Raw genomic sequence first — 15,497 nt, forward strand, 5'->3', positions numbered from 1 at the left:
GGATGGGTGGGCGGTGGGAGAAAGGTTCAAGAGGAAGGGGACATGTGTATACCTATGACCGATTCATGTTGATATATAGCAGAAACCAACACAATATTGTAAAGCAATTATGTTCCAATTCAAAATAAATAAATTTTAGAAAAAGCAGTAGCCATTTGCAGCAATATGAATGGACCTAAGAATATGCATAGTGAAAAAAGTCAGAGACAAATACTATGTGATATCACTTATGTGTGAAATCTAAAAAATAACTCGAATGTGTATGCAAAATAGAAACAGAACCACAGATATGGAAAACAAACTTGTGGTTACCAAACAGGAGAGGGAAGGGGGGAGGGGTAAACTAAGGGTATGAGATTAACAGATAAAAACTGCTATGTATTAAATATAAAATAGATAAGCAACAAGGATATACTGTATAGCCCGGGGAATTATAGCCATTATCTTATAAAAAACCTATAATGGAGTATAATCTGCAAAATGTGGAATCATTGTGCTGTACACCTGAAATGAATATAGTATTGTAAATCAATTATGCATCAATAAAAAAGTAAGCAAGAAAAGAAGTGTGTGAATGGTTTTCAGCATGGTCACAGAGTTGTGCAACCATCGTCACTATCAATTTTAGAACACTTTATCATTCCCGCTCCCCCCTCCCAAAACCATCTTCAGCCATCTTTAATCTCTTTAGCCATCACCCATTAACAGTCCCCCACCCTGAGCCCCTTCAGCCTTCAGTTCAGTTGAGTTATTCAGTTGTGTCTGACTCTTTGCGATCCCATGAACTGCAGCATACCAGGCATCCCTGTCCTTAGCTCAGAGCAATCTCCCTGAGTTTGCTCAAAGCCATATCCATCAAGTTGGTGATGCCATCCAACCATCTCATCCTCTCTCGTCCCCTCCTCCTCCTGTCTTCAATCTTTGCCAGCATCAGGGTCTTCTCTAATGAGTCAGTTCTTCACATCAGGTGGCCAAAGTATTAGAGCTTCCTAGGCAACCATTAATCTGTCTATAGATTTGCCTGCTATGGGCATTTCATGTAAATGGAATCATACAATATGTGGTCTTTTGTGACTGGTTTCTTTCACATAGCATGTTTTCAAGTTTCATCCATGTTGTAGCATGTATCAGTGCTTCATTACTTTTCATGGCTGAATAATAATCCATTATGTGGAATATTCCATCTACATTTTATTCATTTATTAGTTGGGCATTTGGGGTTTTGATGATTATGAGTAATGCTGCTATTAACATCCATGTACACATTTTCGTGTGGATATATGCTTTGATTTCTCTTGAATATATGCATTTGGGAAATGTGAACATTTTAGTGTGGCTGGAACTAAGAGTGGAATTTTGCTCATATTATTACTCTATGAGCAGTTTTGAGGAACTGCTAGATTGTTTTCCAAAGTATCTATCATTTTACATTCCCACCATTAATATGTGAGGGTCCCAGTTTCTCCATATTCTCTCTGATGTTTGTTATTGCCAGCCTTTTTATTATAGTCATCATAATGGGTGTGAAGTGCTATCTTATTGTGGGTTTTTTTTTTTTTTTTGTATTTCCATGATGACTAACAACTTTAATATATTTTCATGTGTTTATAGGCTGTTTGTGTAACAATTTAGAGAAATGTCAGTTCAGACTTTTGCCCATTTTTAAATTGGGTTTCTTGTCTTTATTGTTGAATTATAAAAATTCCTTATGCATTTTAGGTACAAGTTCATTATCAGATATGTGACTTGCACATATTTTCTTCAACTCTTCACTTTCTTGATGGTGTTCTCTTAAGAAAAGTTTTTAATTTTGATGAAATCTGACTTATTTACCACCTTCTCTTCTTAATGTCAGACCTAAAAAAATAATTGCCAGATCCAGGGTCATGAAGGGTTATGTCCATGTCTCCAAGTTTATAGTATTTACTCTTATGTTTAATCCTTTGATCCATTTTGAGTTAATTTTTGCTTTTGATATGAGGAAAAGTCCAACTTCATATGGATATACAGTTATCCCAGCATCATTTGTTGAAAAGAATATTCTGTTTACAATGAATTGTTTTAACACCCTTGTTGAAATTCAGTTGACTAAGTGTGAGAGCTTATTTCTGGACTCTCAATTCTGTTCCATTGACAAACATCAGATATAGAATATATACCTGTCCTTATGTCAGTACCACACTGCCTTGATTACTGAAGCTTTGTAGTTAAATTTTGAGATCATGAAGTGTTAAGTCTCCAAACTGTGTTCTTTTATTATCAAGGTTGATTTCTGAGTGCTGTGGCTCAGGATTTCCATACACATTTAGGATTAGCTTGTCAGTTTCTGCAAAAACCAGCTGGGATTTTGATTGTGTGGAATCTGTAAATCATTTTGAAGAGTATTGCCATCTTAATAAGTCTTTTAATCTATGAATAGGATTTTTAAAATTTTATTTAGGTCTTTAATTGATTTCAGGCTTCCCTGATAACTCAGTTGGTAAAGAAATCCACCTGCAATGCAGGAGACCCCGGTTTGATTCCTGGATTGGAAAGATCTGCTGGAGAAGGTATAGGCTACCCATTTCAGTGTTCTTGGGCTTCCCTTGTGGCTCAGCTGGTAAAGAAACCCCTTGCAATGCGGGAGACCTGGGTTTGATCCCTGGGTTGGGAAGGTCCCCTGGAGAAGGGAAAGGCTACCCACTCCAGTATTCTGATCTAGAGAATTTCATGGACTGTATAGTCTATGGGGTCGCAGAGAGTCAGACACGACTGAGCGACTCTTGGTAGTTTTCAGTGTACAAGTCTTCTTTTGTTAAATATATCCGTAAGTATTTTATTCTTTTTGATGTTACTGTAAATTGAATTATTTTATTAATTTTAAGACTATTCATTACTCAGTTTTAGAAACACAATCTTTGTGTATTAATACTGTATTCTGTAGACTTGCTGAATTGTTTATTGGCCGCAATAAATGATCGTGTTGTCTGCTGCTGCTAAGTCGCGTCAGTCGTGTCCGATTCTGTGCGACCCCGTAGACGGCAGCCCACCAGGCTCCTACATCTCTGGGATTCTCCAGGCAAGAACACTGGAGTGGGTTGCCATTTCCTTCTCCAATGATTGTGTTGTCTCCAAATAGAGATTGTGTTACTTCTTTCTTTCCCATCTACATGCTTTTCTTTTTCTTGCCTAACTGCCTGGGCTAGAACCTCTAGTACAATGTCAAATAGAAATGGTGAAGAGTGAACATCCTTGATTGTCCCTAATCTTAAGAAAGCTTTCATACCATTAAGGATAGTGCTAGCTATGGATGCGTTAATAGAACTAAAGAATTTTTAGAAGGGGGTCTGTTGAGTATTTTATTATGAAGGGATTGAATTGAATTTTGTCAAGTGCTTTTTCTGTCTATTAAGTGACCATGGGGTTTTTGTCCTTCATTCTATGGATATGATACATTACATAATTGATTTTTGGATGTTAAAACCTTGCTTTTTTTTATTTTTTCTGTTTTTTTTTTTTTTTTTACTAAATTGAGGAGGTAACTCTAATGTGTTTTTATTAGCCAGATTAACAAGGATATTTCAGGCAGAGAGAACACAGCAAAATCAATACCCAGAGCTTTGAAATAGCTTTAGAGTTGTAAGAGATGAGACAAGGGGCCAAACTGTAAAGATTTTTTCCACGCCATACTTAAGGAGTTTGGATCTTATTCTAAAGATCGGTGAGGCCATTATGAGTTTGTTAGTAGAAAAGAAACTTACAGTCTGAAAGGACATCTTGGCAACAGTGTAGGGGCTGTATCAGTGAGGGTTTCTTCAGGGAAAATGTTGCAGTAGTCCTTTTGAGACATCATGAACATCATTGAGGCAGTGTGTTTGGGCTCATCAGTTTAGGATTCTCATGGTAAGTAACAGAAAATTCAGCTGAGTTGTCAAGTTGAAAGCAGGATGTATTGACTAGTGCACATGAAAAGACTTTGCGTGAGAATTGGCTTCCTGTGTGGTTTGATCCAGAGGTTCACAATCCCATCAGGGCCTCTGTCTGAGTTTCTTTGTCCTTTTTACTTCTGGGTTCCTTATGTTGGCTCTGTCCCCTGGCTTCTCTCTCAGGCTAGCAACACTAGTTGCAACGATTCCAGATATCACTTCCTCACATTTAATTGTCCAGAGAAAGAATGCTTCTTTTCTTTTGAACTCTTCCTTCACTCCCATCTCACTTTTATCCGCCCACCCCCAGTTCTTTCCCAGTAGTTCCAGCTAACATATCCACCCATCTTATTGACTTGAGTAAAGTTATTTGCAGTGCTCTGGGTAGAAAGAATATGCTGATCCACTGTGGAGTTGAGAGTGGTTCCCAGAGGGAAATAGGGATACTGGAGGAAGAAGGAGTAAATGGAGCAGGGGAAGTGTCCACATTGAACAGGAGGGAAAAGAACAATTTTCACAGACATTTTAAACTAGAAGTGGAATGTGAGGCAGAGGGAGGCATCTTGAATTATTCTCAGCTTATTGGCTTAGGTGACTATACCATGTATACTTTTACCAATATAGTAATGAAGCAAAATAGATTAAAGGGGAAAGACAAGGAGTTCAGAAATTTGCAGAGTAGTATCACATCCCTTTTTCCATCTTTTTTCATCTGTGACATCCCTAGGTCCCACATCCATTCCTCACGTGATGTAGTCACAAGTATGTAAGTTGGCCCTCTTAGAAGGCAAACAGTAGCAAGTGTGAGCCAGTTAGCTCATGGAAGAGCAGCCTATTGCATCCCCCATCCCCCTTTTTAGGGGGTTCCCTGGTGGCTCAGCAGTTAAGAATCTGCCTGCCAGTGCAGGAGACTCACTTCCCAACCTGGGGATAGATATTGGAGCAGGAGGAAGTGGCAGCCTGCTCCAGTATTCTTGCCTGGAGAATCCCATGGACAGAGAAGCCTGGCAGACTACAGTCCATGGGGTTGCAGAGAGCTGGACTTGACTTAGTGACTAAATGCATATCCCCCTTTTTAAAATTCTTTAGTTCTATTAATGCATCCTGGGGATTGCTTTAGACTTTGGGTGTTTTACTTGCTGATTTTGCTGTGAATTAGAATTTTAACTTTTTTTTTTTTTTTTTTAAAGGAGGTACTCCTATAGGTTTGTCCATTTTGTACATTCACTTGGTGTTTTGGAACCAAATAGAGAAATATAGCTTTCCTTGTTGCATTTGATCAAATTCTGGATCAATTTGATCCAGAATTCTAGCCTCTTTTTTTCAGAACATTTATTGTTTCATTCATTGTATTTGTTTTTACCGTCTCTCTCAGCTATATATCATTCTTGATTTTTAAAAAACCTTTTTTGTTAAAGACATTTTCAAACATAAGAAAAAGTGAAGAGAGTAGTATAATAAGATGAATCCACATCATCCTTCTTCAGCAGCCATCATCTTGTATCATGAATATCCCCACTTACTTTCCCCCCTATGCAAATACCAAATCCCAGACATTGGGATTTCATTTCATCCTTAAGTATTTTTGTATACATCTCTAAAGCATAAGAAAATAAAAACTATTTTAAAAATATAGCCGCAATATTATTATCACACCTGAAAGTCAGTAATTCCTTAATGTCATGAAATCAGTATTCAAATTTCTCTCAGTGCCTCATAATTTTTTTTCATGATTTCACCCTTGATTGTGATTCGCATATCTTCTTGATCATTCACATTATCCAAAAAAAAAATCTGTCCGTCTTTTGAAACTGCTCTTAAGGTCACCCCATTCTCTTCATGGAAACCCATTTGTGTACAGTCATTAAACCAGTTGGTTTGATTGCTTTATTCCATCTTATTCTGCCCAATATAGGCTTATCTGCATGCTTCCTTTCTTCCCCCTTCATTGTATTTTCAACGTAGAATCCATACTAACCCTGTTAAAGCTTAAGTCTCCCTCCACAGAACCCTCCAATGGCTTCCTGACTCACTCAGATGAAAAGACACAGTCTGTACGTGACCTACTGCTGCTGCTGCTGCTAAGTTGCTTCAGTCGTGTCCGACTCTATGTGACGCCAAAGACGGCAGCCCACAAGGCTCCCCTGTCCCTGGGATTCTCCAGGCAAGAACATTGGAGTGGGTTGCCATTTCCTTCTCCAATGCAGGAAAGTGAAAAGTGAAAGTGAAGTCGCTCAGTCGTGTCCAACCCTCAGCGACCCCATGAACTGCAGCCCACCAGGCTCCCCTGTCCATGGAATTTTCCAGGCAAGAGTACTGGAGTGGGGCGCCATTGCCTTCTCCGGTACGTGACCTGCAAGGCCTGCTTAATCCTCTTCCTGTTGCCCTCTTTCCCATTTTGCTTTGGCCGCACTGGCCGCCGCCTCACTATGGTTTGAACGTTCCAGCTGTGCTCTTGCCTCAGGGCCTTTGCATTGGTTGTTTCCTCTGCCCGAAATGCTCTTCCTTAGATAGCTGTGTGCATTTCCTTTATCTGCTTTACATCTTAACTTAAAAGACATCTCCTGAGCCTTCTCTGGATACTCTTGCTAAATCTTTACTTTCCCCCAACACATCCTATCCCCTTTGCCTACTTCGTTTTTTCTCTTAGTATTTATCATTACCTTGTGTATCATCTCTTTTCTGGTTGAGATAGGAGGCTCCATGAGGGTCAGGATTTTTGTTTTGTTCATTGCAGTATCTCCAGCTTTAGATCAGGCCCACACATAGTAGAAAATCAATTAAAGAATTTAATCAATAAATTAAAGAATTAGAATTAAGTGAATTAATGAATTCGCTCCCAAGGATCAAGGTTTCCTCTGTTAGCATTTATAAGCCATTATTGTTTAGTTGCTAAGTCATGTCCAGTTCTTTTGCAGCCCAGTGGACTGTAGCCTTCCAGCTTCATCTCTCCATGGGATTTCCCAGGCAAGAATACTGGAGTGGGTTCCCATTTATTATTATTTATGGCTGTGTGAATTATTGTGCATCCATATGATAGACTATTATGATTCTAGTACGTTATATTCATGAACTACTTTTTTGTGTGTGTGGCCAGGTTTTTTTTTCTTTGAAATCAAAATATCGATTTCTCTGGAATCACTAAACCAGTGGTATTGATTTATAAACAGGGTGGACAATACAAATACAGAATAAATTATACCCAAATTTGAAATCTGGTACTGTGCACCTATTTTTTGAGACTATTTTAAGTATAGTTGACTTACAGTATTGCACTAATTTCTGCTGTTCAAAGTGATTCAGTTAAACCTGTATCAGTTCAGTCAGTCAGTCGTGTCTGACTCTTTGTGACCGCATGAACCGCAGCACACCAGGCCTCCCTGTCCATCGCCAGCTCCTGGAGTTCACCCAGACTCATGTCCATTGAGTCGGTAATGCCATCCAACCATCTCATCCTCTGTTGTCTCCTTCTCCCCCTCAATCTTTCTCAGCATCAGGGTCTTTTGAAATGAGTCAGCTCTTCGCATCAGGTGACCAAAGTATTGGAGTTTCAACCTCAACATCAGTCCTTCCAATGAACACCCAGGACTGATCTCATTTAGGATGGACTGGTTGGAGAGTCCAAGGGACTCTCAAGAGTCTTCTCCCAACACCACAGTTCAAAAGCATCAATTCTTTGCCACTCAGCTTTCTTTATAGTCCAACTCTCACATCTATACATGACCACTGGAAAAACCATAGCCTTGACTAGATGGAGCTTTGTTGGCAAAATAATGTCTCTGCTTTTTAATAGGCTGTGTATGTTGGTCATAACTTTTCTCCCAAGGAGTAGGAGTCTTTTAATTTCATGGCTGCAATCACCATCTGCAGAGATTTTGGAGCCCCCCAAAATAAAGTCAGCCACTGTTTCCACATCTATTTGCCATGGAGTGATGCGACTGGATGCCATGGTCTTAGTTTTCTGAATGTTGAGCTTTAAGCCGACTTTTTCACTCTCCTCTTTCACTTTCATCAAGAGGCTCTTTAGTTCTTCACTTTCTGCCATAAGGGTGGTGTCATCTGCATATCTCAGGTTATTGATATTTCTCCCGGCAGTCTTGATTCCTGTATATACATTTTTAAATATTCTTTTCCTTTTCAGTTTATCCTTGGATACTGAATATAGTTCCGTGTGCTGTAAAGTAGGACCTTGTTTATCTGTTCTGTGTGTAATAGCTTGCATCTGCTAGCCCCAGCCTCCCACTCCATCCTTCCCCCAACCCTCCCCCTCAGTAAGCGCAAGTCCATTCTCTACGTCTGTGAGTCTGTTTCTGTTTTGTAGATAGGTTCACTTGCATCATATTTTGGATTCCACATGTAAGTGATATCATATGGGGTTTGTCTTTCTCTTTCTGAATTCACCTAGTGTGATCATCTGTAGGTCCACCCACGTTGCTACAAATGGCATTACTGAGTAGTATTCCGCTGTATATGTGTACCACTTCTTTATCCGTTAATCTATCAGTGGACATTTAGCTAGTTTCCACGTCTTGGCTCTTGTGAATAGTGCTGCTATGAACATAGGGGTGCATGTATGTTTTTGGATTAGAGTTTTGTCAGGATATATGCCCAGAAGTGGGATTTCTATATTTCAGATATTTTCTCCCATTCTGTGGGTTGTCCTTTTTATTTATCATTTCCTTTGCTATGAAAAGGTCACAGGTTTGATTAGATCTCATTTGTTTATTTTTGTTTTTATTTGTGTTGCCTTGGGGGACTGACCTAAGGAAACATTGATACAGTTTATGTCAGAGAATGTTTTGCCAGTGATCTCTTCTAGGAATTTTATGGTGTCGTGTCTTATGTTAAGTATTTCAGACATATTGAGTTTATTTTTGTGTATGGTAAGAGAATGTGTTCTAACTTCATTGATTTACATAAGGCTGTCCAGTTTTCCCAACACCACTTGCTGAAGAAACAGTCTTTTCCCCATTATTCTTGCCTCCTCTGTTGAGGATTATATGTAGTGAAGTCGCTCAGTCGTGTCCAACTCTTTGCGACCCCATGGGCTGTAGCCTACCAGGCTCCTCTGTCCATGGGGTTTTCCAGGCAATAGTCCTGAAGTGGATTGCCATTTCCTTCTCCAGGGATCTTCCCAACCCAGGGATCGCATTGTAGACAGACGCTTTACCCCACCAGGGAAGTCTGTTGAGGATTAATTGACCATAAATGTGTGAGTTTCTTTCTGGGCTCTCTATTCTGTTCCATTGATCAATGTGTCTGCTGCTGCTGCTGCTGCTGCTAAGTCGCTTCAGTCGTGTCCGACTCTGTGCAACCCCATAGACGGCAGCCTACCAGGCACCACCATCCCTGGAATTCTCCAGGCAAGAACACTGGAGTGGGTTGCCATTTCCTTCTCCAATGCATGAAAGTGAAAGTGAAATCACTCAGTTGTGTCCAACTCTTAGCGACCCCATGGACCACAGCCCACCAGGCTCCTCCCTCCATGGGATTTTCCAGGCAAGAGTACTGGAGTGGGGTGCCATCGCCTTCTCCAATCAATGTGTCTGTTTTTGTGCTAATACTATGATGTTTTGATTACTGTAGCTTTGTAGTATTGTTGGATGTCTAGGAGAGTTACACCTTCTATTTTGTTCTTTTTCCTCAAGATTGCATTGGCAATTCTGAGTCTTTTATGGTTCTAAATAAATCTTAAGATTATTTGTTCTAGTTCTGTGAAAAATGTCATGGGTACTTTGTTAGGAATAACATTAAATCTGTAGGTTACTTTGGGTAGTATGGCCATTTTAACAATATTAATTCTTCTATTTCCAAGAGCATGGGATATCTTTATGTTTCTTTGAGTCATCTTCAATTTCCTTTATTAATGTTTTATAGTTCTTAGTGGGTAAGTCTGTCACCTCCTTGCTCAGATTTATTCCTAAGTATTTTATTTTGGGGAGTATAATTTTGAAAGTTATACATGGACATCACCAGATGGTCAACACCAAAATCAGATTGATTATATTCTTTGCAGCCAAAGATGGAGAAGCTCTATACAGTCAGCAAAAACAAGACCAGGAGCTGACTGTGGCTCAGACCATGAACTCCTTATTGCCAAATTCAGACTTAAATTGAAGAAAGTAGGGAAAACCACAAGACCATTCAGGTATGACCTAAATCAAATCCCTTATGATTATACAATGGAAGTGAGAAATAGATTTAAGGGCCTAGATCTGAAGATACAGTGCCTGATGAACTATGGAATGAGGTTCGTGACATTGTACAGGAGACAGGGATCAAGACCATCCCCATGGAAAAGAAATGCAAAAAAGCAAAATGGCTGTCTGGGGAGGCCTTACAAATAGCTGTGAAAAGAAGAGAAGCGAAAAGCAAAGGAGAAAAGGAAAGATATAAACATCTGAATGCAGAGTTCCAAAGAATAGCAAGAAGAGATAAGAAAGCCTTCTTCAGTGATCAATGCAAAGAAATAGAGGAAAACAACAGAAGGAGAAAGACTAGAGATCTCTTCAAGAAAATCAGAGATACCAAAGGAACATTTCATGCAAAGATGGGCTCGATAAACGACAGAAATGGTATGGACTTAACAGAAGCAGAAGATATTAAGAAGAGATGGCAAGAATACACAGAAGAACTGTACAAAAAAGATCTTCATGACCCAGATAATCACGATGGTGTGATCACTGACCTAGAGCCAGACATCCTGGAATGTGAAGTTAAGTGGGCCTTAGAAAGCATCACTACGAACAAAGCTAGTGGAGGTGATGGAATTCCAGTTGAGCTGTTCCAAATCCTGAAAGATGATGCTGTGAAAGTGCTGCACTCAATATGCCAACAAATTTGGAAAACTCAGCAGTGGCCGGAGGGCTGGAAAAGGTCAGTTTTCATTCCCATCCCAAAGAAAGGCAATGCCAAAGAATGCTCAAACTACCGCACAGTTGCACTCATCTCACACGCTAGTAAAATAATGCTCACAATTCTCCAAGCCAGGCTTCAGCAATATGTGAACCGTGAACTTCCTGATGTTCAAGCTGGTTTTAGAAAAGGCAGAGGAACCAGACATCAAATTGCCAACATCCGCTGGATCATAGAAAAAGCAAGAGAGTTCCAGAAAAGCTTCTATTTCTGCTTTATTGACTATGCCAAAGCCTTTGACTGTGTGGATCACAATAAACTGTGGAAAATTCTGAAAGAGATGGGAATACCAGACCACCTGATCTGCCTCTTGAGAAATTTGTATGCAGGTCAGGAAGCAACAGTTAGAACTGGACATGGAACCACAGACTGGTTCCAAATAGGAAAAGGAGTTCGTCAAGGCTGTATATTGTCACCCTGCTTGTTTAACTTATATGCAGAGTACATCATGAGAAACGCTAGACTGGAAGAAACACAAGCTGGAATCAAGATTGCCGGGAGAAATATCAATAACCTCAGATATGCAGATGACACCACCCTTATGGCAGAAAGTGAAGAGGAACTAAAATGGCTCTTGATGAAAGTGAAAGTGGAGGGTGAAAAAGTTGGTTTTAAAGCTCAACATTCAGAAAACGAAGATCCTGGCATCCGGTCCCATCATTTCATGGGAAATAGATGGGGAAACAGTGGAAACAGTGTCAGACTTTATTTTTCTGGGCTCCAAAATCACTGCAGATCGTGACTGCGGCCATGAAATTAAAAGACGCTTACTCCTTGGAAGGAAAGTTATGACCAACCTAGACAGCATATTCAAAAGCAGAGACATTACTTTGCCAACAAAGGTTCGTCTAGTCAGGGCTATGGTTTTTCCTGTGGTCATGTATGGATGTGAGAGTTGGTCTGTGAAGAAGGCTGAGTGCTGAAGAATTGATGTTTTTTGAACTGTGGTGTTGGAGCAGACTCTTGAGAGTCCCTTGGACTGCAAGGAGATCCAACCAGTCCATTCTGAAGGAGATCAGCCCTGGGATTTCTTAGGAAGGAATGATGCTAAAGCTGAAACTCCAGTACTTTGGCCACCTGATGCAAAGAGTTGACTCATTGGAAAAGACTTTGATGCTGGGAGGGATTGAGGGCAGGAGGAGAAGGGGACGACAGAGGATGAGATGGCTGGATGGCATCACTGAGTCAATGGATGTGAGTCTGAGTGAACTCCGGGAGTTGGTGATGGACAGAGAGGCCTGGCGTGCTGTGATTCATGGGGTCGCAAAGAGTCGGACACGACTGAGTGACTGATCTGATCTGATCTGATTATTATTTTTTACATTCCCTTTCTGATATTTCATTATTAAAAGAAGTACATCTGATTTCTGCATGTTAATCTTATGTCCTGCTACCTTGCTGAATTTCTCAGTTCCAGTTTTTGTATGGAGTCTTTAGGGTTTTCCATTAATATATATAGTATCATGACATCTGTATATAATGACAATTTTACCTCTTCCCTTCATTTGAATACCTTTTATTTCTTGTCTGATTGCCGTGGTAGGACTTCCAGTACTATATTGAATAGAAGAGGTGAAAGTGGGCATCCTTGTCTTGTTCTGGATTTTAGTGGGAAGGCTTTCTGCTTTTCACCGTTGAGCCTTGTATTTGCTGTGGGTTTATCATAAGTAGCTTTCATTATGTTGAGGTACGTTCCCTCTATACCCACTTTGGTAAGAGGTTTTTTTTTTTTTTTAATCATGAATGGATGTTAAATTTTGTGAAATGCTTTTTCTGCATCTGTTGAGATGATCATGTGGTTTTTGTCTTCTCATTTATTTGCTGTATCACATTGATTTGTGTATGTTGAACTATCCTTGTGAACGTGGAATGAATCCCACTTGGTTGTGGTATATGATCTTTTTATGTGTTGTTGAATTTGGTTTGCTAATATTTTGTTCAACTTTTGCATCTATATTCATCAAAGATATTGGCCTATAATTTTCTTTTTTTGGTGGTGTCTTTGTCTGGTTTTGGTATAAGGGTGATCATAGTGGCTTCATAGAATAGAATATCTTCGGGAGTGTTCCTTCCTCTTCAGTTTTTTGGAAGAGTTTGAGAAGGATCAATATAAGTTCTTATTCATATGTTTGGTAGAATTTGCCTGTGAAGCCATTTGGTCCCAGACTTTTGTTTTGCACAGAGTTTTTAAAAGATTCTATTTTACTTCTAGCGATCAGTCAGCTCAAATTATCTATTTCTTCTTGATTCAATTTTGGTGAGCTATTTATTTCCAGAAACTTACCCATTTTTCCTAGGTTGTCAAATTTGTTGGCATATAATTTTTCAAAGTATTCTCTTAAGGGTTTTTGTATTTCTGCAGTATTATTTGTTAAGGCCCCTTATTTCTTGTTTTGTTCTTAGTGAGCCTGGCCAGAGGTTTGTCAGTCATGTTTACCCTTTCAAAGAACATGCTGTTGGTTTTACTGATTTTTTTTCTTTTGTTTTTTTTTTAATCCCTACTTTATTTATTTCCTCTGTGATCTTTATTTCCTTCCTTTTACTGACTTTAGATTTTGTTTGTTCTTTTTCTAATTCTTTTAGTGAAAGGTTAGGTTGTTTATTTGAGATTTTTTTGTTTCTTGAGGAAGGCCTGTATCACTATGAATTTCCTGATTATCACTATGACTTTCCTCTTAGAACTGCTTTTGCTACATCCCACAGATTTTGTATGGTTGTGTTTTCGTTGTCATTTGTCTCAAGGTATTTTTAAATTTCCTATTTGGTTTCATTATTGGCCCGTTGGTTTTTTAGTAGCTTGTTTTTAGTCTCTGTGTAATTGTTTATTTTCTCATTTCTCTTTTCTGTGGTTGCTTTTTAGTTTCATGACACTGTGGTCAGAAAAGATGCTTGAGACAATTTCTATACTCTTTAATTTGTTGAGGCTTATTTTGTGCCCTACTATGTGGTCAGTCTTAATGAATGTTCCATGTGCACTTGGAAGAAATATGTGTTCTGGTTTTTTGGATATAATGTTTTGGAAATTCCAACTAAGTCTAACTAGTGTATTGCATAATCTAGGCTCTCTGTTGCCTTATTGAATTTTTTGTCTAGAAGATCTATCCGTTGATGTGAATTGTGTTTTAAAACCTCCTACTATTATTGTATTCCTGTTATTTTCTCCCTTTATGTCTGTTAGAATTTGGTTTATGTATTTGATGCATATATGTTAACAAGTGTAAATTCCTCTTTTTGTATTGATCCTTTTATTATTGTATAATGTCCTTTATATTCCTCTGTGGCCTTTGTTTTGAAGTCTGTTGTGTCTGATATGAGTAGTGTAACTCCCACTTTCTTCTCATTTCTGTTTGCATGTAAAATCTTTTTGTGTCCCCTCACTTTCATTTTGTCTGTGTCCCCTCACTTTCATTTTGTCTGTGTCCTTTGCCCTAAAGTGGGTCTCTTATAGGCAGCATATTGTAGCTGTTGTTTTTTCAATCCAGTCTGCTACTCTGTGTCTTTTGATTGGAGCATTTAGTTCATTGACATTTAAGGTAATTACTGACAAATATGAATTTGTTGCATTTTAAGTTGTATTTTCCTGTTGATTTTATATTTATTCTTTTTCTTTTTTGCTTTTCCTTTTGTGGTTTGATTTTCTTTTGCATTATACTTAAGTTTTCTCTCTCTCTTTTTTGTTTTTGTGAATGTGTTATGTGTTTTTGTAGTTATTCTGTTTTTCAAGTATGTTAATTCCATCCTTTATCTGTGTACTTTAGACTGGTCATATAGGCTCAGACACACTCTAGGAAATGAAAAAAAATCTACATTTTTTACTCTTCTCTTTCATTTTGTGATTTTGATATTTTCTTGTACATCTTCGTATTCATCCATTTGTTTTTCATTGTGGTTATCATCACTTTCACAGAAATTTTGAATTTTTAAAAATCTGTACACTGTCCTTATTTATCTTTTTTAAATTGTAATATTGAGGTTTTTTTAATTAAAAAAATTTTTTGACCATACTGCACGGCTTGCAGGACCTTAGTTCCCCAAACAGGAATCAAGCCCAGGTCCCAGGCGGTGGAAGCCTGAAGTCCTAACCACTGGCTCACTGGGGAGTTCCCCGTGTACTGCTTATTTATTAGGTGATTTGCTTTCCAAATGACGTAAATAAGTGATTTAGGTGATTTTGTCTTTCCTATATATTTATAACTTCATTTCTATTTAGAGAGGTTCTTTCAATATTTCCTTTAGGATAGGTTTAGTATTGCTGTGTTCTTTTTATCTTTTGCTTATCTGAGAAATTCTTTGTCTCTCCGATTCTAAATGATAATCTTGCTTGGTAGAGTATCCTAGTTTGCAGATTTTTCCCATTCAGAACTCTGAATATTTCTTGCCATTCCTTTTTGGCCTGCAACATTTCTGAAGAGAAATCAGGTGATAGCCTATGGGAGTTCCCTTGTAATTAACTCCTTGTTTTTTTCTTGCTACCTTTAGAATCCTATTTTTAACTTTTGAAAATTTTATTATTATATGTCTTTTTGTAGGTCTGTTGGGGTTTACCTTGTTTGAGACCTTTCTGTGTTTCCTGTACCTAGATATCTGTTTCCTTCTTTAAATTTGGGAAGTTTTCAGCTGTAATTTCTTTTAATACATTTTCATTCTCCTTTTTTCTTTCTTCTCATGACAAGTTCT

The 15,497-nt window shown here is 38.5% G+C and overlaps 1 protein-coding gene across 12 annotated transcripts in view; it reads left to right on the forward strand.

Moving 5' to 3' along the window:
- The window catches only part of RIC3 (RIC3 acetylcholine receptor chaperone), a 61,803-nt gene that overhangs the window by 4,830 nt on the left and 41,476 nt on the right, over nt 1-15,497 (forward strand). For 2 of the 12 annotated variants that reach the window (XM_086340219.1, XM_086340223.1), the window contains exon 1: nt 5,913-6,249. The exons of 8 other annotated variants lie outside the window; for them this stretch is intronic. Coding sequence is in view for 2 of the 4 variants with exons in the window: in XM_086340215.1 (XP_086196341.1) it covers nt 6,168-6,249 (82 nt within the window). In the remaining 2 variants the exon portion in view is untranslated. Of the gene's footprint in view, nt 1-5,073; nt 6,250-15,497 lie in introns of those variants that run through there. 2 more of the 12 variants (XM_086340215.1, XM_086340216.1) reach the window with 2 other exon arrangements.

This window comes from Bos grunniens, chromosome 15, assembly GCF_055505025.1.
Source record: "Bos grunniens cultivar Pamir isolate PY7600 chromosome 15, Bosgru_T2T1.0, whole genome shotgun sequence".
NCBI classification, from domain to species: domain Eukaryota; kingdom Metazoa; phylum Chordata; class Mammalia; order Artiodactyla; family Bovidae; genus Bos; species Bos grunniens.